Below are 24,981 nucleotides of genomic sequence, written 5' to 3' on the forward strand. Positions count from 1 at the left end.
AATTAATTAATTAAATTTTTAATATTAATTAAAATATTTGGGGGAATAGAATTTTTATGTTAATAGAGGCACTAATTAATTAATTAATTAGTGCCTCTATTAACACAGAAATTCTATTCCCCAAATGTTTTGCAATATTCTTTCAAAATGAAAAAAGAAAAGAAAAATGCACTATACTCACTTATCTAGGAAGAAATTCCAAAATAGTATAGGAGAAAATATATATACATTGTCAATGGATAAAGGACAGAGAGCTTTATTTTGGTCATTGATTAGACTAGAAAGCATTGCAATTGAACTAAATTTATTTCCTATCCTTTGCAAAATCTCCTAAATTCTAAGTACAATCACCATTAAGAAGTACAGATTTAATTGGTGAAAATATGGTTATTTTAAAAGTAGAGGCAATAAATTCTGGAAACAGTTTTATTACTTTTTCCCAAATGATTAGCTGCAGCAATTTAATTTTTGAAAGACTGTAATAAAATAAAATATATGGGTTATCAAGAGGTGCCGTCTATGGAGTAGGGGGAGAGATACACATTCAATATATTAAGATAAAAACAAATGTTGTTGGCCAGAAAAAAAAATGACTTATGTTTTCCGCCTTTTTTGTTATGTTTTCTGCCTTTTAAAAAAATAAGCAATTGAAGTTTTCAAGGAAAAGCTTAAATATGATTGCCTGATAATTGCTGTCAAGAAAAATTGCTGCTAAGAAGAAAGATATTAGAATCTTTTCAGAAGTTGGAGTTAAGGAAAGCAAAATAAAGCATGATTTATTTAATTTATAGAATTTTCATTTTTAATCATTCCTATAAATATTTCTTAGTAATACTTTTATCAAAGAACTACTATTATTAGAGAATTGTGCTCAGCTAAAGACCTTGAAAAGCTTTAGCTGTGCCAAATTCCACCATCTCAAGGACACTGGGAAAAATGTGAAGCCTCCCTAAGAAGTGCCTACAATCAAAACAGTTCCCAAAACATTGAACTCGGATCCTATTGGACATGATGGTCCAGCCATGGAGGGGAGGGACACAAATGAGGAAAAAACTTGTAACTTTGCATGGGAATACTCAGACCTTGCCTTGCTTTTGCTGCCACCATTAACCCTTAGTAAAAGAGCCTATCATTTCAACCAAATGGACTCGAGGGTCTTTCTTTCCTAGGGACTTAAGTAGGGCAGACTTGACACCATATTAAAAACAAATATTAAAAACAAAATTAATGCCCCCTACGCCATCTTATCCCAGATTATATGTAGTCTATTGCATGATTCTTTGCAACTTTTTACATCTAAACACTAGTTAAAATTTACCTTAAATATATTTGTCTCTAAAATCTTGTTATTCTTAAATTAAGGGTGCCTTCTCCAATATATTTATTTTCTTTGCAAACTGCTTTTATTTTTATTTATTGATTAATTTTTATGCCACTCATCTTTCCTACAAGATGATATGAAGCAATCAGTTGCCCCAAGGAATTTATGGGATATAACTAGAAATGGGCTGCCAGTGCATCAAAGACCACATTTTACAATGTTCCAAAATTGCTAGTACTTTTGGTAGCATATTTATCTGTTTGCTTGTTTAATTTATATTAGTTATATTACTTATTAGGCCACATTAGTTGGTATTGTAGGATACAAAATGAGTCCAATCAGTCATGTCTTAAGGGTAGATGGAAACAAAAGAAGAAAGATAGTCTCACACATAACGAGACCTATGTAAGGAAGGGACAACTAGCACTTTGAATTACACCCAGAACCTTATTTGCATCCAGAACAAATGCCATCCATTTAGCAGACATTTTTATATGTGTAATGTAGTACAGTCATAACTGATCATACAATTGCATTCTGGACTATCTGTAGCTTTGATATGTATTCAAGGACAGCTACATGTAAAGCGCATTGCAAAATCTTCTTGCATGGTGATTAAGACAGGAGGGAATGTAAAAATGGATATGCAATTCAGGTAAGGAAGCGAGTTCTGTACCAGTTAGTGTGGTTATGATCCTATCCATTGTTAGATAAACTGAAGAGACAGTGGGCTAGTGGTATATCTAATTTAATATCATCTGATCTGATCTAATTACTCTAATCTAATCTAGGTTAGATCAGATCAGATTAGATTAGATTAGATATACCGCTAGCCCACTGTCTCTTCAGTTTATCTAACAATGGATAGGATCATAACATCTAGGTTAGATTAGATTAGATTAATTATATTATAATTTTTGGGAAGCAAAGTGAGAGAATATCTGTGGTAACAATCTGTAACAGCATGTACAAGAAAATGATATTTTGGACAAATCCACAGTATGAGAATGTATGAAAAATTGAGCTGATGCTATTCAATATATAAAAAAGAAATTTTAGACAAGGGTTGCAACAAATATCAACTATTTTGGCAGTTGTCCATAAACTGATTATTTTGGAATGATGCCATTGTCTTTAATGTTCTACTTGAAAACTAGTGACGGCTGCTGCAGATGTTTTTCCATCACAATTTTAAGATGGATTTCATTAGAATTTCAGTTTCTTTGAATTAAAGCCAGACATAAACACAGCCACATACATGAATAGAAAGGAATAATTTCATCAGGAGATACACAAAGACACACATACATACATGTGTATGAGTATGTATACACATACATACATACACAGATACATATAATGCACGTACACATGCACACACATATATGTACACATCTATACATCATCTATATCTATCTATCTATCTATCTATCTATCTATCTATCTATCTATCTATCTATCTATCTATCTATATGGGTTTTAAGTTAATACCTTGGGTTAAGGACATAAATTAACTGTCTCTCAAGGTTCAGTAACACAGTCTCAAAACACACATCAATAAACTGAAGTTTTCTTTCTCTACTATTACATTTGCAGAAAAGGAAAATTCCAGTCATAGCTTTGCTCAGATATTTGTGAAAAGCAACACAGAAAATTTTTCATCAACAAATTGCTTAAACACCCATTTCTCAGGCAATCCCAGAATGCCTGTCTGAGAGCTGCAATTAGCAATGTAGCAATTCTTTAGCCAGGTGCCTCACAAGCTTCCTAGATGGTTTAGGGCAATCCAGAACCAATTAATCAATGCCAAGCTACATAGTGATTTATTACTTGGTACCTTGCTCTGCATCTTATTATTTTGACTGAAATGATGACATAGAGATCATTAGGGGAAAAATGGGTGAGATTGTGAAAATATTTTAAAAATTCTGTCTTGAGACTGAAACTAAATATGGATAACCATCAGTATCAAAATATGAATTATGTTCTAACAATTTGACTAAAATAATATTTTATCTGATGCAAGATCCTTTAAATTAGTGGCTTGTAATTTGACTTCAGTTCAGTAATGAAAAACTGAATAGATCTACAACCAATAACTGAGAAGACTATATTCACCAACCTGGCAAACTGAAAACAAGCAGATAATATGTTACATTTAAAGACCCTAGATAGGAAAATATGTCGGCTATAATAGGAATTTCCTAATGTTAGGTTAATAAAATAAATTATATTCATAATAAGTTCTATAATAATATACAACATTCAGAAATAATTAACAAACTAGAGTTTACAATTCACATATTAAAAGGAAGATTGTATAAATTGGTTTCCATATACTGCATATAAAATTGAAAAGTTCATAGAAAATAATAGCATATCATTTATTGAAACTTTCTCCCACACATCCATCTCTCTCTCTCTCTCTCTCTCTCTCTCTCTCTCTCTCTCTCTCTCTCTCTCTCTCTCTCTCTCTCTCTCTCTCTCTCTCTCTCTCTCTCTCTCTCTCTCTCTCTCTCTTTCTCCTATCGTCTATTATTTATCATCTGTCATCTATGTATCATCTCAGGATATATAGATCAATTAGCTCATTCTAATGATGTACAACTTCCTAATACATAATTAGCATTAAAACAGATTTTAAAACAAGATTATCAGATTTTAAAACAAAATTATGCATAACAACATATGATTGGTACAGTTATTTAGAAGATTAAAACCATTCACTTTTCAGGAGGGATAGTTGTAGCAAATCAGCCCCAATGGTTTTATATAAAAATTAGGTATTCACTAATTTCCTGAAGGTAAAAGGGGACAGTTTTCATATATCAGAGCAGCTATTATTTCAGGGGGGCAGCAACTATGAAGCTAAATGTCCAATGCCCCTAAAGATGGCACTTTCTGATCAAGAGCAATACAAAGAACATATTCTACCAAGGTGGGCAAATGTTACTAGGAGAAAGCTAATAAACAATACTAAATGAAAATAAAGCAGCCCAGTAAATAACCGGCTGCCGGCATCGACTTCCCTCCGCCCTGTGCGTTCCCACAGAGAGGGCCTCCTCAGGGTGCCACCGGTCAGAGAATGTCGACTGGTGGCCCCCAGGGGGAGATCCTTCTCTGTGGGCGCTCCGGAGCTATGGAACCAGCTACCGGTTGAGCTCCGGACGGCGCCCGACCTTCGCTCCTTTCGCCGCGAGCTAAAAACATACTTTTTTGAACAAGCTGGCCTGGCCTGATGAGGGGATTGGGGGGGGGTCTGCTATTTTTATTTTACTAGGTTTTATGGATGTATTTTAGTATGTGGGCATTTATTTAATCTATTTTTAACTTTTGTAGTTTGTATTTTTATTCTTGCCCTGTTCACCGCCCTGAGTCCTTCGGGAGAAGGGCGGTATAGAAATATTATTAAAAAAAAACAAAAACCAGGCCCTGAATCATGAAGGCTTTAAAGGTGACAACCAGCATCTTGAATAATATCTAGAACATACCTGGCAACTAGTGTAGTTTTTGGAGTAGAGGCATTAAATGAGTCCATCAAGGTGCACCTATATACAAAAGATTGTTGTTTCTTAATTGAAAAAGCTTAATGTGTTTTGAGGCAAGAGTAATGTCTCATGCTCATTATAAAATTCATGAGAAATACTTAACTGTAGCATAATCATTGTAAATAAACTTAGATATAGACTTATGATAAAATAAACACAAATACATCCCAAGCATGAAGATTTATCTTTATCAATTAGCAGAATACAATATTATCCATTTTGATCTTGTATATAAACCTGGTATATGATGGGCAAGGAATGGAAGTGCCATGATGTCACTGTAGTAAGTAAATCTGAAACTTTTCATTAATGTGTTGTTGCTGTTTTGTTTTGAATTGGTGGGTATTTAAATAAGTTCCACTAACTGCAAATTGGTACCTGGTAGTATCAGATGCCCATCCATACTTTAGATACTAAAGATTAGGACTAAAACAATTCCAGGATTGTAAAAACATTGAAACATTGAAGATTGTTGAAAAGGAATTGGATAGTTATGTGTATGTCTTACCTTCTTGTGCATGGTACATAGAACTTTATATTCCTATGTAATAGTTTCAATTTATCCCTTATTCTGGTCATTAATAATTTCAAACAGGCATTCAGAGTTGCCAGTGTACATGGAAATTTTACAGTGAAATAGACTTGGGCACTGTCAGCATCATGGCAACACCCACCTTAAATTTCCTGATTATATTTCTCAGTGGTTTTGTGTAGATAATGAAAAGCTTTGGAAGCTGAATGGAGCTGTGACAGAAATCAGATAAGAACACCCTCAGCTATTCCTTTGATGTTTAAGGAATGTAACAAATACTGTATAACAAATATTTAAAGAAATAATTCCCATTTGGCCTTTGCTTAGAGTTTTAAAAATTGTCTTTATGGGGATTTTACTCAGATCTCTTTGTAGGCATGGGGGAATAACAAGATTATAGTGAAAAATTATTCTTCCATTCAAAATAAAAGTAAGTTGTTAATTTAATTTGATACAATTTTCTGACTAGATATGCACTGTCAGTATGTATATATTAAAATCAAATGGTTCTAAGGCAGTTCATACTTAATCTTAGATGCATTTTGTTTTACTTATTTCAACTTATATGGCTGCCATCTCAAATTCATGACTCTGGATGGTTAACAACAATTGAAAACTGTATAAAAATACAGAACAATATAAAAACCTGCACTACTACCATCAACAGCCAAGGTTGTTGTTGTTGTTGATGTTGTTAGTTGCGAAGTTGTGTCCGACCCATCGCAACCCTATGGACAATGTTCCTCCAGGCTTTCCTGTCCTCTACCATCTTCTGGAGTCCATTTAAGCTCACGCCTACTGCTTCAGTGACTCCATCCAGCCACCTCATTCTCTGTCGTCCCCTTCTTCTATTGCCCTCAATCTTTCCCAGCATGAGGCTCTTCTCCAGTGAGTCCTTCCTCCTCATTAGGTGGCCAAAGTATTTGAGTTTTAGCTTCAGGATCTGGCCTTCTAAAGAGCAGTCAGGGTTGATCTCCTCTAGGACTGACCGGTTTGATCGCCTTGCAGTCCAAGGGACTCGCAGGAGTCTTCTCCAGCACCAGAGTTCAAAGGCCTCAATTCTTTTGCGCTCAGCCTTTCTTATGGTCCAACTTTCACTGTCATACATTGCAACTGGGAAGACCATAGCCTTGACTATACGCACTTTTGTTGACAGGGTGATGTCTCTGCTTTTTAGTGTGCTGTCTAGATTTGCCATGGCTTTCCTCCCCAGGAGCAAGCGTCTTTTAATTTCTTGACTACAGTCCCCATCTGCAGTGATCTTGGAGCCCAGGAAAATAAAATCTGTCACTACCTCCATTTCTTCCCCATCTATTTGCCAGGAATTGAGAGGGCCGGATGCCATGATCTTGGTTTTCTTAATGTTTAGTTTCAACCCAACTTTTGCACTCTCCTTCTTCACTCGCAACAAGAGACTCTTCAGTTCCTCTTCACTTTCTGCCATTAGAGTGGTATCATCTGCATATCTTAGGTTGTTGATATTTCTTCCAGCAATCTTAATTCCAACTTTTGATTCATCTAGCCCTGCCTTTCTCATGATGTGCTCTGCATATAAGTTAAATAGGCAAGGCGACAGTATACAGCCTTGCCGGACTCCTTTCCCAATTTGGAACCAATCAGTGGTTCTGTGTCCAGTTCTCACTGTTGCTTCTTGGCCCGCATATAGGTTTCTCAAGAGACAAATAAGATGTTCTGGTACTCCCATCTCTTTAAGAACTTGCCACAGTTTGTTATGATCCACACAATCAAAGGCTTTAGCATAGTCAATGAAGCAGAAGTAGATGTTTTTCTGGAACTCTCTAACTTTCTCCATGATCCAGCGTATGTTGGCTATTTGATCTCTAGTTCCTCTGCCTCTTCGAAATCCTGCCTGTACTTCTGGTAGTTCTCGATCCACATACTGCTGGAGTCTAGCTTGTAGGATTTTAAGCATAACTTTACTAGCATGAGAAATGAGTGCAATGGTGCGATAGTTTGAACATTCTTTGGCACTGCCTTTCTTTGGAATTGGAATGTAAACTGATCTTTTCCAATCCTGTGGCCACTGTTGAGTTTTCCAAATTTGCTGGCAAATTGAGTGTAGCACTTTTACTGCATCGTCTTTTAAGATTTTGAATAGCTCAGCTGGAATACTGTCACCTCCACTAGCTTTGTTGTTGCTCAGCTTTTCTAAGGCCCACTTCACTTCACATTCTAGGATGTCTGGCTCGAGGTCAGTGACCACCTCATTGTGATTATCAGGGACATTAAACTCATTCTTGTATAGTTCTTCTGTGTAATTTTGCCATCTCTTCTTAATCTCTTCTGCCTCTGTTAGATCCCTGCCATTTTGGTCCTTTATCATGCCCATTTTTGCATTGAACGTTCCCTTCATCTCTCCAATTTTCTTGAAAAGATCTCTGGTCCTCCCTATTCTATTGTTTTCTTCTATTTCTTTGCACTGTTCATTTAAGAAGGCATTCTTATCTCTTCTAGCTATTCTCTGGAATACTGCATTCAATTGGGCGTATCTTTCTTTTTCTCCCTTGCCTTTTGCTTCCCTCCTTTCCTCAGCTATTTGCAAAGCTTCCTCAAACAGCCATTTTGCTTTCTTGCATTTCTTTTTCTTTTGGATGGTTTTGGTTGCTACCTCTTGTACAATGTTGCGAACCTCTGTCCATAGTTCTTCAGGCACCCTGTCTATCAGATCTAACTCCTTAAATCTATTTGTCACCTCTACTGTATATTCAACGGGGATATGATTTAATTCATACCTGAGTGGCCCAGTGCTTTTCCTTACTTTCTTCAGTTTAAGCCTAAACTTTGCAACAAGAAGCTCATGGTCTGAGCCACAGTCAGCTCCTGGTCTTGTTTTTACTGACTGTATAGAGCTTCTCCATCTTTGGCTGCAGAGCATATAGTCAATCTGATTTCTGTGTTGACCGTCTGGTGATGTCCATGTGTAGAGCTGTCTCTTGGGTTGTTGGAAAAGAGTGTTTGCTATGACCATCGTATTCTCTTGACAAAATTCTATCAGCCTGTGCCCTGCTTCATTTTGTACTCCAAGGCCAAACTTGCCTGTTATTCCGGTTATCTTTTGGCTTCCTACTTTAGCATTCCAATCCCCCATGATGATAAGGACATCATTTTTAGGTGTTAGTTCTATAAGGTGCTGTAGGGCTTCATAGAACCGGTCAATTTCATCCTCTTCAGCACCGGTGGTTGGGGCATAGACTTGGACTACTGTGATATTGAATGGTTTGCCTTGGATTCGAACTGAGATCATTCTGTCATTTTGAGGATTGTATCCCAGTATTGATTTTCCTACTCTTTTATTGACTATGAAGGCTACTCCATTTCTTCTGAGGGATTCTTGCCCGCAGTAGTATACCTGATGGTCATCTGAATTAAATTCACCCATTCCTGTCCCTTTTAGTTCGCTGATACCTAAGATGTCGATGTTCAGTCTTGTCATCTCTTGTTTGACCACGTCCAGCTTGCCTTGATTCATGGATCTTACATTCCAGGTTCCTATGGAGAAAAAATCTTTACAGCATCGGACTTTCCTTTCACCACCAGACATATCCACAGCTGAGCGTCCTTTCGGCTTTGGCCCAGTCGCTTCATTCTTTCTGGCGCTACTAGTACTAGCCCTCTGCTCTTCCCCAGTAGCATATTGGACGCCTTCCGACCTGAGGGGCTCATCTTCCAGCGTCATATCGTTTTGCCTTTTGGTACTGTCCATAGGGTTTTCATGGCAAAGATACTGGAGTGGGTTGCCATTTCCTTCTCCAGTGGATCACGTTTTGTCAGAACTCTCTGCTATGACCTGTCCGTCTTGGGTGGCCCTGCACGGCATAGCTCATAGCTTCATTGAATTACGCAAGCCCCTTCGCCACGACAAGGCAGTAATCCATGAAGGGGACAGCCAAGGTAAAAAAACAAAAACAAAGAGACACCATAAGATTAATACTGCCTGCACTTGGCCACCCATCTGCATCCTCAAGGTAGTGACAAAACCATATGTATAAAACCTTGCAAAAAGCCAGCATATTTGGGCATGATCTGAGAGAAACAGTCCCTCGAATTTCCTTGGAATCCATATAGTCATGTGACTAACTTGTTAAGAGCATGTTTGGACATAAGTAGTAATTCCTTATTTTGGGGGAATAAATGCAGTTAATATAAGGCTGAGTTTTGCAGTAGCATAACAAGTCTAAAATATTGGTGTTATTGGTATCTATTTATATGAGATTTTGAAGCTCGCTTGACTGTTTCTACCAGATCTCTGTTTTCTTGCAGAGAACCAGGGGTGTGGACTCTCTCATCAATGGTTTTGTTTTTATAAAAACCTCAGGGTCATGTGTGAATATATCCTTTGGAATTGATGAACCAGGGTTTCTGGCTTAGAACTCAGGCATATGTCTTTTCCACCTAAAGGATGCATTTTTGTTTTTTTAAAAAATAAATAAAATCTAATGGTTACAAGAAAGTCTGTGATGATACATACATTCATGCCCCTAAAGGGATGAGGCTTTATTTTCTACTGTGTAATACAAGTTGTCATAGTCTGGTCTCTTTTCAGATCATATAAATAGTTTAACCATTTACCGCAAGTTGCTTAGCCCTTATCTTTAAATAAAATAGGAAAAAAATAATCACTGATGGTTTCTGGACAAAGACTAATTTTGGCTTGCATGCTATAGTTGACTCCGCTAGTTAAGTAAAACATTCATTCACTGCTGTTTTATTCAGTAAGCAATTATTAGATAAAACATACTCTAGAAGCATGTATGACTCCCACAAACCTAGAGAGTGAAATAAGAGAGTTGATTCCAACCTACTTTGGGGAAATTGGCTTAGGATTCCATAGCATTAACCATTCAAACAAAGAGTTCTTTTTATATCCCCCAGCATCACCTCATGACACTGACTTCCTCTCATACCTGAGATAGCTTAAAGTTTCCCTTCTCTGGACCAATGATGCAATTTACTGTGTTTCAGCAGCCACTTGGCTGCTGACATGGCCAGGTATAGTAACACCTCAGTTCCTACTGGGCACCGTAGGCTGCTGGAAATCCACTTAAATATCTCCATTTGCTCTGTACCACTTCCTTCCAATTTGCTTCAGGCTGCAGGAAAGGCCACTTGACTTTTGCAGATGCACCACTTTGTATAGTTGTAACTTAGTCCTAGTGGACAATCACTTAAATATGAGCCAGCAGTTAAATATGAGTCTGCAGCTGCCAAAAAAGCCAACACAGTGGTAGGCTGCATTAACAGAGACATAGAATCAAGATCACATGAAGTATTAATACCACTTTATAACACCTCAGTAAGGCACATGGAATATTGCATCCAGTTTTGGTCACCACAATATGGAAAAAGATGTTGAGATTCTAGGAAGAGTGCAGAGAAGAGCAACAAAGATTATTAGAGGACTAGAGGATAAAACATATGAATGGTTGCAGGAATTGGGTATGTCTAATTTAATGAAAAGAAAGACTAGGGATGATATGATAGCAGTACTCCAATATCTAAGGGGCTGCCAAAAAGAAGATAGGGTCAACCTATTTTCCAAAGCACCTGAAGGCAGGATAAGAAGCAATGGATGGAAACTAATTAAGGAGAGAAGCAACCTAGAACTAAGGAGAAATTCCTGACAGTTAGAACAATTAACCAATGGAACGACTTGCCTCCAGAAGTTGTGAAGGCTCACAACCAGGGTTAGACTGGAGGTTAGAAGACTTCCAAGGTACCTTCCAACTGTTATTCTGTTCTGTGTAATGACTAATCAGTCATTATTGATGCACTTGTCAAATCTTATGAGAGCTTCTCATAAAGATACATTTAGCACTGTTTCAAAAGCATACTAGTCCTATGCTTCCCAGAAGTTCAACTTAAACTCCGAAAATTAGTCAAGCTGACCAATTATGGGTTGCTAGCTGTGTCACTGTTGGATTTCACTGGATCTACTGATAGCATTACATCACTTTTTAAAAAGTGTTTTTATTATATTACTCCCTTGTAAGAATTCAAACATGATTGCTAGTAGTGCCTTGACCAGGCAAGGCTGCTAGAGCTACCTTCACACAGATGCAGTTTTTATTTATTTAGTATATTTATTTATCAAATTTAGATACAGCACATCTCACTTTCAAAATGACTCTGAAGCCTTTATTCTAAAAGCATAAAAACCATATAAATATACACTGATAAAAAGAGAAAGGTAAAAACGAGAGTAAGTGAAAGGGAAAAGGAAGGGGCTTTAAAGCACTAATAATCCCAAAGGTTGAGATGATGAGAATCGGGAGAGACACATCTTCAAACTCCTTCAAAAGGCCAGGAGAGTGTGGTCCTGTCTCCCGTCTGGGAGAAGGATATTTCAGAGGACAGGGACAATGGCAGAGAAAGCTCTCTTCCTGGACCCTGATAGACAAATTCATTAACTGATGGGATCCGTAGTCAATTTTCATGGTGATCTTCATAGTCCGTCTCTCTCAGCCTTGGTGGAGCAGTGGGCTAATGCCTCCTTAAGTAACACCAGCTGCCTGCAATTAGTGCAGGTTCGCATCCCACCAGGCTCAAGGTTGACTCAGCCTTCCATCCTTCTGAGGTAGGTAAAATGAGGACCCAGATTGTTGGGGGCAATTAAGCTGACTTTGTAATAATGCCGCTTGGGGTGTGTGTGAAAGCCCTAACAAGCAGGCATATACATAGAATGAAGGCTACTGCTAAGCTTGTAAGCCGCCCTGAGTCTTCGGAGAAGGGCGGGATATAAATGTAATAAAAATAAATAAAAAATAAATAAAAACCATGTCACTTACCAGTTTTGCCAGAAACAACTGCGGTTACTATATGATTAGAACCTGTGTTATTTTTGAAGGATATAATTAATATAATTACTGCTAAGCTTGTAAGCCGCCCTGAGTCTTCGGAGAAGGGCGGGATATAAATGGAATTAAAATAAAAAAATAAATAAAAATAAAGGGACGCGGTGGCTCAGTGGGTTAGGACGCTGAGCTTGTCGATCAGAAGGTCGGCAGTTTGGCGGGTCAAATCCCGAGTGCCGCGTAACAGAGTGAGCACCTGTTACTCGTCCCAGCTTCTGCCAACCTAGCAGTTCGAAAGCATGTAAAAATGTAAAAATTCAAGTAGAAAAATAGGGACCACTACGGTGGGAAGGTAACAGCGTTCCATGCGCCTTTGGCATCTAGTCATGCCAGTCACATGACCACGGAGACGTCCTCGGACAAACGCTGGCTCTTTGGCTTTGAAACGTAGATGAGCACCGGCCCCTAGAGTCGGAAACGACTAGCACGGATGTGCGGGGGAACCTTTACCTTTATACTTAATATATCTGTTAAAGAACAGCATTATTCCTTTCCTCTTGCTCCCAAACCATCATTCCCAACTGTGCTGGTAAGGGTTATTTGTAATACTGAGAATATTGTGTATGTACTCCTACAAAACTGCAACCATGGATAGACAGAATCAGTACAAAGAGGCCAATTTATCCGGCTCTGTACCTATTTAACACAAATGTCACCAGCAATTTATAGGAACTTCTGAAAGTTAATTAAGCCAACTAGATATAATATCCATTCTCTTAAAATGCCTTGGGTAAATGAGTTACAGAAGAGATAAAAGAGAGAATTTGAGTCCTTCACATTTTCTTTTGTCACTCCTTTCCCATTCTGTGGTATTGGTGCTTTCACAGTGTGTAATTCTAATTAGTGTGCAATAAAGGGTATAAGTGAATAGCTACTATACTAAAACAGAAGAGTGCATGCATGTCACATGAATAAGAATTCATTCAAGGTTTCCTGCTTTTTTACATTTTTTTCCTTTGTTGAAGTTTTTTTATTTTCTATTTTGTCCCTCAGATGGATTCCTTCGTTCCTTCCTTCCCTTCCCTCCCTCCAAATTGGTTAGGAATATAAAATAAATGTGTGTGAGAGAGTGAGAGAGCAAGTGAGCGAGAGATATTCTGTAAATGTTTTCTTTAATGGTAAAAGCCCAATTTGCATATTTAAAGGAATGAGTTTGGTGGCAAAGTTAGACACAAGTAATTTCTACTGATGATGCATGACTGGTCTACAGTGGCACTCAACAGCCTTAAACCTTTTCAGTTCTAAGTTACATAACTGAATTAAGGAAGCTGATTTTCACTGTCTATAATCATCAGGTTCCTTTGTAGCAGGGGCAGAGAAGGATGATACAACAGCCTTTATGACATATTTATGGTGTTTGCTAGGAAGACTTTTAATAGGGTGCCATTTTCAGTTTTGATTTCAGTGGAATAGCTATGAAATGATACCTTAGGGGTACAGAAAAATACAATAGAACATTTTAGGAATAAAACTGCAATGTGGTGTTCGTGCAATCCTATATTGAGAATGTTAAATAAAATTTCTTTAATTTTTTTTTTGAAATGTGGAAGTTTATTTTCCCCAGTAGATATACAATACACACTTAACATTACGATTAACCAACTTTTTGCCTATTAAATTTTGCTTCACTAACACATGAAACACATTAAGAGGTCATTTTCTTTGTGTGTATGTGACTGAAAAAACTGTTGTAACTGAATCATTTTATATAAAAAAATTAGAAAACAGTTTTAAGAGCTGCCACCACATTCCTTTTCTTTAGACACATTATGAATAAGAAATATTTTCAATTATAAAAAAGTTTCCTTCAATTATAAAAAAGAAAAAAGGCAAATTTCACATTTTAAAAAATAGGTTCTGTGATTATTTGAAGTACACTACATAATGAGAAACAGGGAGAGAAAGAAGAGATAAAACAATAGCATGTTACACATTAAATCTTTTTAAAAGCATCCTAAGAATAATGTAAAGATAATTCTATAGTAGTGAATAATAGACTGATATTATAGCACTACATATTTTTAATACTGATACAAAATTATAACTAAGAGTATGGGATGGCTACTTTTGTTCACATTGAATTGTGAAGAAAAATTGGCCAATAAGGTGTTCCACCAAAGCTCAACGCATATTTCTAAAACTAATTAAAATACTCAGGAAGATCATACTATATAAAACTCAAGGCATAAACTTTGAGTTATCAAATATTGTTATATTCCTTTAAATTTATGTTGCATCTTGAAAACTTGTGATTTATCACATTATCTTGAATAGATTTCTGAGAACTCTTATCATTTACATATTGCACTTAGGATAAGCCATTATGTCTGATTTTTTACAGTACTTTTAAATGTATGGTTGAAGCCACTTTCGTAGCTCACTCAATTTAGCAAGAGGAATATATTTCAGCATATTCAGTACTGTTAGCATGCTGCCTAATAAGATTGGCATGAAAGTGCATGATAATAGCCATGGAATTATTAACTTTGCACAGGACAAAAAGGATAAATACTAGAGTTAATACCATGGATCTAAGTATAGAAATGGCTACAATTTTACTGTAATATGTAAATGAAATTTAAATCCAATCCATGATAATTTAAAGTGTTAACATTTATTTAAATCCTGATTTATATATATATATATATATATATATATATATATATATATATATATATATATATATATATATATATATATATATATATATATATATATATATATATATATTTGGAATAAGATTTCAAATGTGTAGTGCCAGATGTGTCCAAAATACACCCTTGTAAACAGTTATGCACCAATGTGCATCCTGAATTTCTACAAATCAGATTTTCCTATAATTTCAATACATACCTATTTTTCCTAGTTGTTAGTTGCAGTCACTCTGTGGATTTAAAAATGTTATACAAGTTTTCATTTATAAAAATGCACGTTGTAACAAGAACCAAGACACATATATTCTGGTCGTAATTTGAAGCCTGTTTAAGTCCTAGAAATCTCTCATAGAAGTTGAGGTTTAAGGGGGAAAGACCTTGTTGGCAATGTGACTTTTTCACAAGAAAACTCATGACATTTGGTGCCTAATACTAACACGTAGAGTTTCACAGATAATATTGGCAAAGATTGCTTGACATTTGAATACATGGGTTATCTCAAATCTTGCAAAAGACTTTTGGTAGCTACATATTTTTGTGCAATAGACTTGTGACCCATATTCTAGCTAGTAGTACGTCAATACATCACAATTCCAGTATTCCAGAGTAAGAAAGGAATATATAAGAATTAAGGTGATACATGACAGAAATTCAATATCTTTTGTCACTTTTAAATGACTGGTGCTGTGAAATGTTTAATTGAAAAGCCCCTGCCTACAGGTACACAAAAATTGCTCCAAACCAGACATAGCTGTACCACGATTTTTGGTAGGTTGTGAGTAGAATGACTTTTCTCCTTCAAAGCAGCTTTTTGTATCATCATTATATGAAACTATATGCAGATTTTTTTTGTATCCATTCTACTAATGCTAGCGTATATATATATTCATTTTTAATATACAGAATTCAGGATAGAAAAATGTTTTTTTACACTTATGAATGTTCTATGTCTTTATAGAATAATGGCCTTAGCTATGTCTAACATTTCAATTACTGATAATTTTACATAACTTCCATGCACTCTGAATCAATGCACCTCTGTTTCTAGTTTGCCAATACTCTGAATTAAATTAAAATGAAAAAGTAATACTTGCAATACTGATTTACAATTTATACTAAAAATATTTGTTTATCACATTCTCAGAGTAATGTAATGAAAAAGAATGCATATTTCTTTGCTTGATCAAGACGTATTTTGTTTAACAGTAGCATGATCATCAAGGCAAAGTTATAAACAACAGGAACTAACTGTGTAGATGAATGTTTGTAACAATGATATGAATGAATAAGATAAGCTTTTTGATGTAAACTTCAAATAAAATATTTAATGCATTGGAATACATGTATAATATTTCTAACAAAGATGTGAAAAACTGGCAAGTAGCTGGAGAAATCATGAAAATTAATGATGAGACAGGATGCTTTGTTAATGTCCACTTACAGCAAGTTTGGTTTATTTAAAAAGTGTATCAACATGCATTGTTTTTGTAAGAAGAGGCTAAATTTAGTCATCAAAAATAGGTCAAAGATGTCTTTTCCTTGTTTAAACCAGTTTCCTGTAATGTTACTGAATTGGTAAAAAGAAACACCTTGATTTCAAACTGAGCATGAATATGCCGTAAGTTTCTTTTCAACTACTGTAACCCAAGATTTAAATACAAATGAATTGGATTTCAATGTCTTACAGCTTCAGATAATAATACAGCAAAACTATGTGTTAGTTGCATAAGAAAAAATAGATCATGGATTTCAAGTGACGTAGCTCTACATCTTCATCTTTACTGAACAAGCATTGAAAAGATGAATATTGTAGATTTTTGGAAGCAGCTTGGATATCTCAATGATAATTGCATCTTTACGTCTTGCTAAGTATTCCTCTACCTTCATATGGTTCATACTGGATCTCTACCTTCAGAGCAAATCAATGATAATACTCTTTTCTAAAATAAAAAGTAGTAGAAAAAACAGCTTTAGTGAAACATCTTAACCTCCTTCCTTTGTAGTGAGTGCAACTGTACTGAATAAATGAAAAACTGATACTAAGAAGATAGGAGGCTTTCGTGTTCTAATCTGATCTTGAAACTGATACTTCCATCATTTGACCTTTTTTCTTTAAATGATAAAAGCAACATTGCTTGCTATTTCAGATGGCATTCCATTCCTGATGTCCCAATCAACTCTTGCTAACATCAGTATTGCCAGTCATCTTCCTAATTCTACACCCAAATGGAAAACCACCTAACATAATTCATTACATCCAGCATTATCCAACATAGCTTACAGTACATAGACTCCTTTCACATTCAATCTTCTTCTTCATGACACGAGGCATAAAAGTTTTGTGCTTATCACCAACAAAAAAATTGCAGTGCAAACTTCAAACATAAAATGTTACACAATTAAAAGTTATTATATGGCACCACAGCCTATTAATTCACATATAGTACAACAGACCAAGAAGGACAGACAATAATATGAACATAGCTAAATGAAGGTGAGTTTGCATAGCAATGCAATAAAAAGAAATTATGTACAAGGGAAATTTATTTCATCCTGCAGGGTGATTCCCCCCCCCCCCGGTATATATGCTTAATAAGAAAGAATTTAAAATGAAAGGTGTAAAAGAAGAACACGGGTAGAATATCTGTGGGATATGTGTGGCTGTGTTTCTTTACATTGCATTTACAGTTCCTTTAATAGTAAGTACATAAATAAAGAAAATGTTCATTGCACTGTTTAGTGTCATCACTTCCATGAGTTGAGACTTGATGGCCTTGAAAGCAGCTGGAGATGTTTCTTTTCAACTACTCTGTTAAACAAAAAAAAAACAAGAGCAGGATAATGTTTTAAGATACTTTAGTTTTAAAAATTATGCATTTGTTTTATGATTTAAGCATATATTGATCAAAAATATAGTTTAAAATAACTTTTTAAACAGTGCATGTAAATTAAAATATTACAATATTTTGATACTTGAAATAAATATTGGGAACAGTAATTGTAATTTAATAAGAGTAGAAACTTCAGACAATCTACACCACAAAATACCATCTTTGCATATTTTAATACATCTTAACATTACAAATTTCTGGAAAAGAGAAGTTTGAAAGTAGAGCAAAACTATTATTAACACAGAATTTTAATTGAGGAAAATAAATTTACCTAATTTGTTCTATAACTGAATAACTATGACCCAATTGAAAGTGAAATTTACATGTAACACGTATCCGAGCTACATTAATTGACATTTCAAGTATTATTTTATACAGTTCAAAGTTTCATAACGTGACAGAAAATATCCTATAAGAAGGCAACTGTGATCTCATCCCCAAAATTTTAAGGTTCTTATATGTAGAGCTGAAATAGACAATTTTTTCCATTGTCACTCATAATTTTTAAAAAGGGTCATGTTCATTCAGCTGAATCATTTATGGACAAAATAAAGGAGTACCCCTATTATTATGGGCATTTTGTGTTTTCTCTGACTTTATACATTTTCTCTACACATAAATTAGGAAAATGCAATTATGCCTAGACTGTTCTTTATTGCACAGAACTATAAGTGCATTTTCCCATTTGCATATTTTAAAGCTTTTTCTTCATTCCTGCAATACTAAGTTACTAAGTATATTGTAATATTATCAAAAGTTCACATTTTGGTATATGCCCACAGCTTTTAGATTTATTCATTTATATACAGCCTATATAAATATTCTAGTTTTATAAAAATAAGGGAGAGCAAATAAAGGGAGCAAACTCCTACTATATCTTCAGATTTTTTTTGCGTGTGTAACCCTTTACCATGAAATATAAATAATATGCTGTTGTAACCAGTAGTTTTCTACTGTAGTTAAGTTTGCTGTTCAGAAATGTTAAATTTCTTTTTAATGTTAAATTCTTGGAGAAAATGATTAAATAAAATTGAGAACTTCCAAATGAATAGTTAAAAAGTGTTTTGTTCTTTTTTTCTAGGTGACCGCCTTCTCTCTTGTGCATATTGTATATTTATAATGTTTATTTTATTTATTTTTTATTTATTTTAATTCCATTTATATCCCGCCCTTCTCCGAAGACTCAGGGCGGCTTACAAGCTTAGCAGTTTATATGTAATAAAACTAGGAAATCAATACTTTTTATATTATTATTAAATTATATTAAATTTATATTAAACATTGCAAAGCTATATGAAATAAAAAAGATTCAGAAATAAAAAAGTAAGTGTATCAATTAATCTATCTGTAGAATTGTTTGTATTTTATTTTATTTTCAATAATTTATATGAATGAAGAAAAGGCCTATAAGATTGAATCTAAGAATCTAAGCAATTATGTTATTATACAGAGGGAGTTTCCTGTTCTAAAAGACCTAACATTTAGTGGAAGCTGTTATTATCCTTAGTTATCTATTATGAATTTATAGGAAGCTAACATTGCATTTTGGCTTTTCATTTTTCTATATACTGGTTTGTTTCTTGCTTATTTAACAACATGGCTATAATATAGTTTTATGAAACATGGTCGTTGTGCCCTACAAACCCAAGAAAACTAAACAAGAAGTTCCATTGATTCAGGACTATGGAACATTACTATTAATACTAATTCAGATGGAAAATACTGTGTGCACTTGTTTAAATTTATAATATGGTGATTTACCTTATTAAACATGTAAAAAATCTTACAGCATATTATAGGTTAATATGTTGTTAACAATAGTTTTCCCATGACTATCCACTGACACAGAAAAGTAAACATTTTTCTTCTATTCTAATTTAAAACATTTTAAAATGTTCTTGATTGCAAAATAATCTTACATAATTCATCAGGAAACTGTCCTTGGCTGTTTAATCCAATATATCCCACATCAATAAGGTCGCTCATGTTGCGCTGATGACCTCCTTTCATGACATCTGCTTTTTTGGGTCCAGTTGATCCTTTAGAAGATGCTGTACCTGAAGAGCTGTGACCACCTGGGGATGGGAAGCTAGGCTTGCTATATGGCACCAATGTCTCTTCTGGAAATATATTGAGACATACAAATTACAAAATTGCCTTGTGCATTAGGAATCAACAGTCTCAACCTATGTATGTGAAATATTACATTCAGTTTCAAAAATCTGAGTAACTACTAAGTTTTGGGAATTGGAAATTTATTTTATTTATTTTAATTCCATTTATATCCCGCCCTTCTCCGAAGACTCAGGGCGGCTTACAAGCTTAGCAGTAGCCTTCATTCTATTTATATACCTGCTTATTAGGGCTTTCACACCCACCCCAAGCGGCATTATTACAAAGTCAGCTTATTGCCCCCAACAATCTGGGTCCTCATTTTACCTACCTCGGAAGGATGGAAGGCTGAGTCAACCTTGAGCCTGGTGGGATGCGAACCTGCACTAATTGCAGGCAGCTGGTGTTACTTAAGGAGGCATTAGCCCACTGCTCCACCAAGGCTCCTAAATACATACATATATACATATATCAAAATAATTAAATCCACAGATGAATTTAATAAACTTGCCTGATATTTAAAATGACTAAACCTGCGGAAAGAAAAATATGTGCAACCCTTTTTCTTAAAACAAGCCTGTTTAGTGTAATAGTTAAGGCAGCAGCGTTGAAATAGGAGGACCATGAGTTCTAGACCTGCTTAGGTGCAAAGCCAGCTGGGTGAACTTGGACTATTTTCTCTCCAGAAGATTGCAACCCTCTTTTGAAAAAAATCTTGCCAAGGAAATTGCAAAGACTAGTTCAGGCAGAAATCAGAGGTTACATTTTGCTCAAAGGAACACAGTCATATATTCATTCTGAAATTAAACCGCTCATAATTAAAACAAACATGGTGCCTTAAATAAATAGAAAAAATACACAATTTGCATACTAATAGTTGATTACTGAGTAACTATTGTTGCTCAATGTACAAAAAATGCTTTCCTTCAACACTAGAATTATGATAAATTTTCAATTAAGATAAAGAACTATACAATTAGCATATTTAATTACTTAAGGTAAAGGTAAAGTTTTCCCCGCACATACGTGCTAGTCGTTTCCGACTCTAGGGGCCGGTGCTCATCTACGTTTCAAAGCCTAAGAGCCAGCGTTTGTCCGAGGACGTCTCTGTGGTCATGTGGCCGGCATGACTAGATGCCAAAGGCGCACGGAACGCTGTTACCTTCCCACCGTAGTGGTCCCTATTTTTCTACTTGAATTTTTACATGCTTTCGAACTGCTAGGTTGGCAGAAGCTGGGACGAGTAACAGGTGCTCACTCTGTTACGTGGCACTCGGGATTTGACCCGCCAAACTGCCGACCTTCTGATCGACAAGCTCAACGTCCTAACCCACTGAGCCACTGCGTCCCTATATATTTAATTACTTACTTGGTATTATTTCCAAAGATATTTAGTATTACGGAAATTATTTAATTGACTTATATATAAAAACTAAAACATTACCTAATAAACATCTCCTATGCTTTAATATTGAGTTCTGTATTGGGATCACATTCACTATTTCTTAGCAAAGGTCTATAGAATCTGTTATAATTTAAGAATAAAATTCCAGGCTTCTGGTAAGGAACAGTGAACCAATGCCCAATATTTTTCTCTGCTCTGCAGACTGCAGGAGACATTACAGCCTAAACAGCTGCTGGATGTTACATCTAGATTCCTGAAATTCTCTTTGGAACATGCTGTGATTAGCCATTTTCACTTTGGAGATCTGTTTTTATGAGTAGATAGCAGGAACTGATGTTTTTGCAGCCGATTTCAATCAGCTGGGACTCATGGATTCCATTGTGCTCCAAGCTGAAGATAATCAGAATGTAACTTAAGATGTACATAAAAATTATAAGAAATAGATGGATATGCTGGATTTACCAATGGAACTAAATGATCATTTAAAAATTAAAGACATGCAAATAATGTATCAAAACATGTGGATTATCTTTTAAAATTGGATTACAAGAGATATACTGGAATTATTACATGGAAATTACAGATGGATGTGGATAAAGATGACAAGATTTCCAAGAGAAGAAATAAAAATAAAAACACTCTGCTAGAGAAGAGTTCCCTGAAGGTGGGATCCAGCACGAGGTCTCAAAACCTGGAAGACTAAACCTCTGGTCCTGGTGACCAACCCAGATGGGATCCTGCAACATTATCATGGGACACCTATATTTGCCTTCATTGTTGAGAAATAAAAGTAATAGAAAAAAACTTGATCAAGATTTGCAAATGGCTTCAGCAAGAAAACTCTGATGATGCTTAATGGCTATCATGAATGGATATTATTATTTTTGATATGTAAAGAGAGGTTACTAAATCTTATTTTTTGTAAGGTTTAATTGTTAATTTAGATTACATTTTGATTAGTAAAAAGGAAGATAAAAGCTTTTTTGATTAAATGGGAAGGAGTACTATGTTATGTTCTTGGTTTTCTTTCAATTTTTTTACTGGACCTTTGCTGATTAATAAGGAATGCTGAAGATTTAGAGATAAAAATAGATGAGTTATAGGATGAAGATGTAGTTGGTTTTATTTTAAGAGACAATGAAAAGTTGTTAATGGTGAATATACTTGTTAACAATGAAGGTGGAATTTTTTTCTCTTGCTACTTTTTTCTTGGTGGTTGATTCTTTTTCTAAACTATTTTTGTGTTAGGTTCTTATATTAGATTTACAGATTCAATATAATCCTTAATAAAATTATTGGGAAAAATATATCACCTAGCCCTAGAACTAAAATTCCACCAAGATTAATCCATTTAAATTCTATTGATTCCAGGAGAAAACAAACAAGATGGTGGTAAAGCAATATTCAAATATTTAGTTCATAGTCTATAATTGAAATCTGTTCTATGTTCTAAGACCTTTGTGGGCTGTTGTGGGGGGGAGGGAATGGTTGTGCGTGAGCGGCTGGCAAGCATGTGGGCCTGCACAGAGCTCCATTTGCCTGTAAGCCTGCCGCTCACACAAATGGAGTGCATATGCATGCGCTCACCCACTGCTCACACAAATGGAGCTCGCATGCACATGCACACCCACTGCTCATGTAAGTCAGATGCACGTATGCATGCATGCTCAGTTTCCACGGCCCAGTTACAAACAGCTCACGGCCACTAGTGGGCTGCAGCCCAAAGATTAGGAACCCCTGTTCTAACAAGTATTTAAAGCGACTAGGATTAGGATTATAGGAACCTGGTTTTATTATGTTGTACTATCAGTCCATACAACTGAGTTGTAAGTAAAAGCTTTTCCTAATTTCACCTCAAAGTTTAGTGGCTACAAAATGAATCTGAGACTTTCATACGTACATAATAATAAGCTATGGCAATAGTATATCAATAGTACAGTTTGAACCACACCTGAAATACTGCATCCAGTTCTGGTCACCACATTACAAAAAAGTTGTTGAGATTTTGTAAAAAGAGCAGAGAAGAGCAACTAAGATGATTAAGAACTTGGAGACTAAAACATATGAAGAACCATTGCAGGAACTGGGTATGGCTAGTCTAGAGAAAACAAGGACTAGGGGTGAAATGATAGCAGGATTCCAGTATTTGAAAGGTTGCCACAAAGATGTGGAGGTCAACTTATTTTCCACAGCATCAGAAGGCAAGACAAGAAAACAATGGATGGAAAATAATCAAGGAGAGAAGCAACCTGGAATTAAGGAGAAACTTTTTAACAGTGAAAACAGTTAACCAGTGGAACAGCTTGCCTTCAGAAGTTGTAGGTGCTTCGTCACTGGAGGTCTTTAAGAAGAGACTGGACAGCCACTTGTCTGAAATGGTATTGGGTCTTCTGCTTGAGCAGGGGATTGGACTAGAAGACCTCCAAGATCTCTTCCAGCTCTACTCTGAATGATTGATTGATTGAACTCAAGAAATCAATATGTCTTCTGATATGTCTACTTTGAAATACTTTATTTTTTTACATTATAACCCAATTTTTAAACCATGTATTGAACCGGGACCATATAGAATCACACTGCTTGTTCTTGCCTGTTCTATCCTGTGTCTTTTAATATTTTGGCTTTTTTTTTAAAAAAAGAAGTGTTCAGACAAAATGTTCTAACAAATGGTCTTTAATGAAGAATGTCATTGCCCTTATTGCTTTTCTCATATCTACTTGGGTCTGTGACACAATCACTGCAGCATTATTGCTGTATGTGTATTAGGGAAGGACAGTATTATATAACAAGTTATAGAACATTTATTTAGCAGAATAAAAGACCATAAATATATTTTCAGTTCACTGAGGCTGATTCCTAGATAGATATATTCCACTCTTATATTTACACAGTAATAATCCCAAAATAAGAGATTGTTGTTCTTATAAAATAATCAAAATTCAGAAGTCAATTAGTGCATAGCATTATTGTTGTGCCTCTCATAAAACACATCATTATTACTGGATATCATGTTAGGTGTATTCAGTGCTTCACCATTGTAAGAACCAATAACAATGGATGTCAGATGCTAATTGACATCCTTTGTTGCTATGTAAGCCTTGACCTTCACCATTTGTAAGGGAGTTAACAGTAAATTATAACAGGTTTAGGGAATTGCCCAAGGTGCTCTGAGATGTACAATTACACACCTGATCCAAAGGCTTGCTTTTGCTGGCCTTGAAGTTCGGTGGAAGTTAGCCAATCCTGGGTTTGTCGTTGCCACTCCAATGATGTTCTAGTTTGGCGATCCAAAGAATTCTTTGTTTCATCTATGTTGGTTGTATGCTGTCGCTCTAAAGAACTCCCTTTTCTTTCTGTTGAACCTCCACGTTGGCCAGTACCTATCTGTTGCCTTATTCCCTGACCCGGAGGTGGGTCTGGTGGTGGTGGAAGATCTAAAAATGTAAATAGCTTTATAAAATCCAGTGAAACATTAAATTATAGAACAAAAAAGAAGGGCTTTATCTATTAACATTATTAAACATATATTTTACTGATTTTAGTCAGGTCATATTCTTTCTGAGAAAAACAATTTTAGCTGGCCCAGATAATCTATATTTCTTATTACACATTTGCAAAACCTATAAAAGCACCTAATTAGCTGACT

General features: G+C 35.4%; 1 protein-coding gene across 1 annotated transcript in view; it reads right to left on the reverse strand.

The window, feature by feature from the left end:
* Positions 1 to 24,981, reverse strand: part of ROBO2 (roundabout guidance receptor 2) — a gene marked incomplete at both ends in the record, with an annotated part of 410,756 nt that overhangs the window by 24,872 nt on the left and 360,903 nt on the right. The window contains 2 exons of the mRNA XM_081326352.1: positions 19,738 to 19,938; positions 24,524 to 24,769. Coding sequence (XP_081182478.1) covers positions 19,738 to 19,938; positions 24,524 to 24,769 — 447 coding nt within the window. The remainder of the gene's footprint in view (positions 1 to 19,737; positions 19,939 to 24,523; positions 24,770 to 24,981) is intronic.

Source organism: Vipera berus, assembly GCF_964194415.1.
Source record: "Vipera berus genome assembly, chromosome: 4".
NCBI lineage: Eukaryota > Metazoa > Chordata > Lepidosauria > Squamata > Viperidae > Vipera > Vipera berus.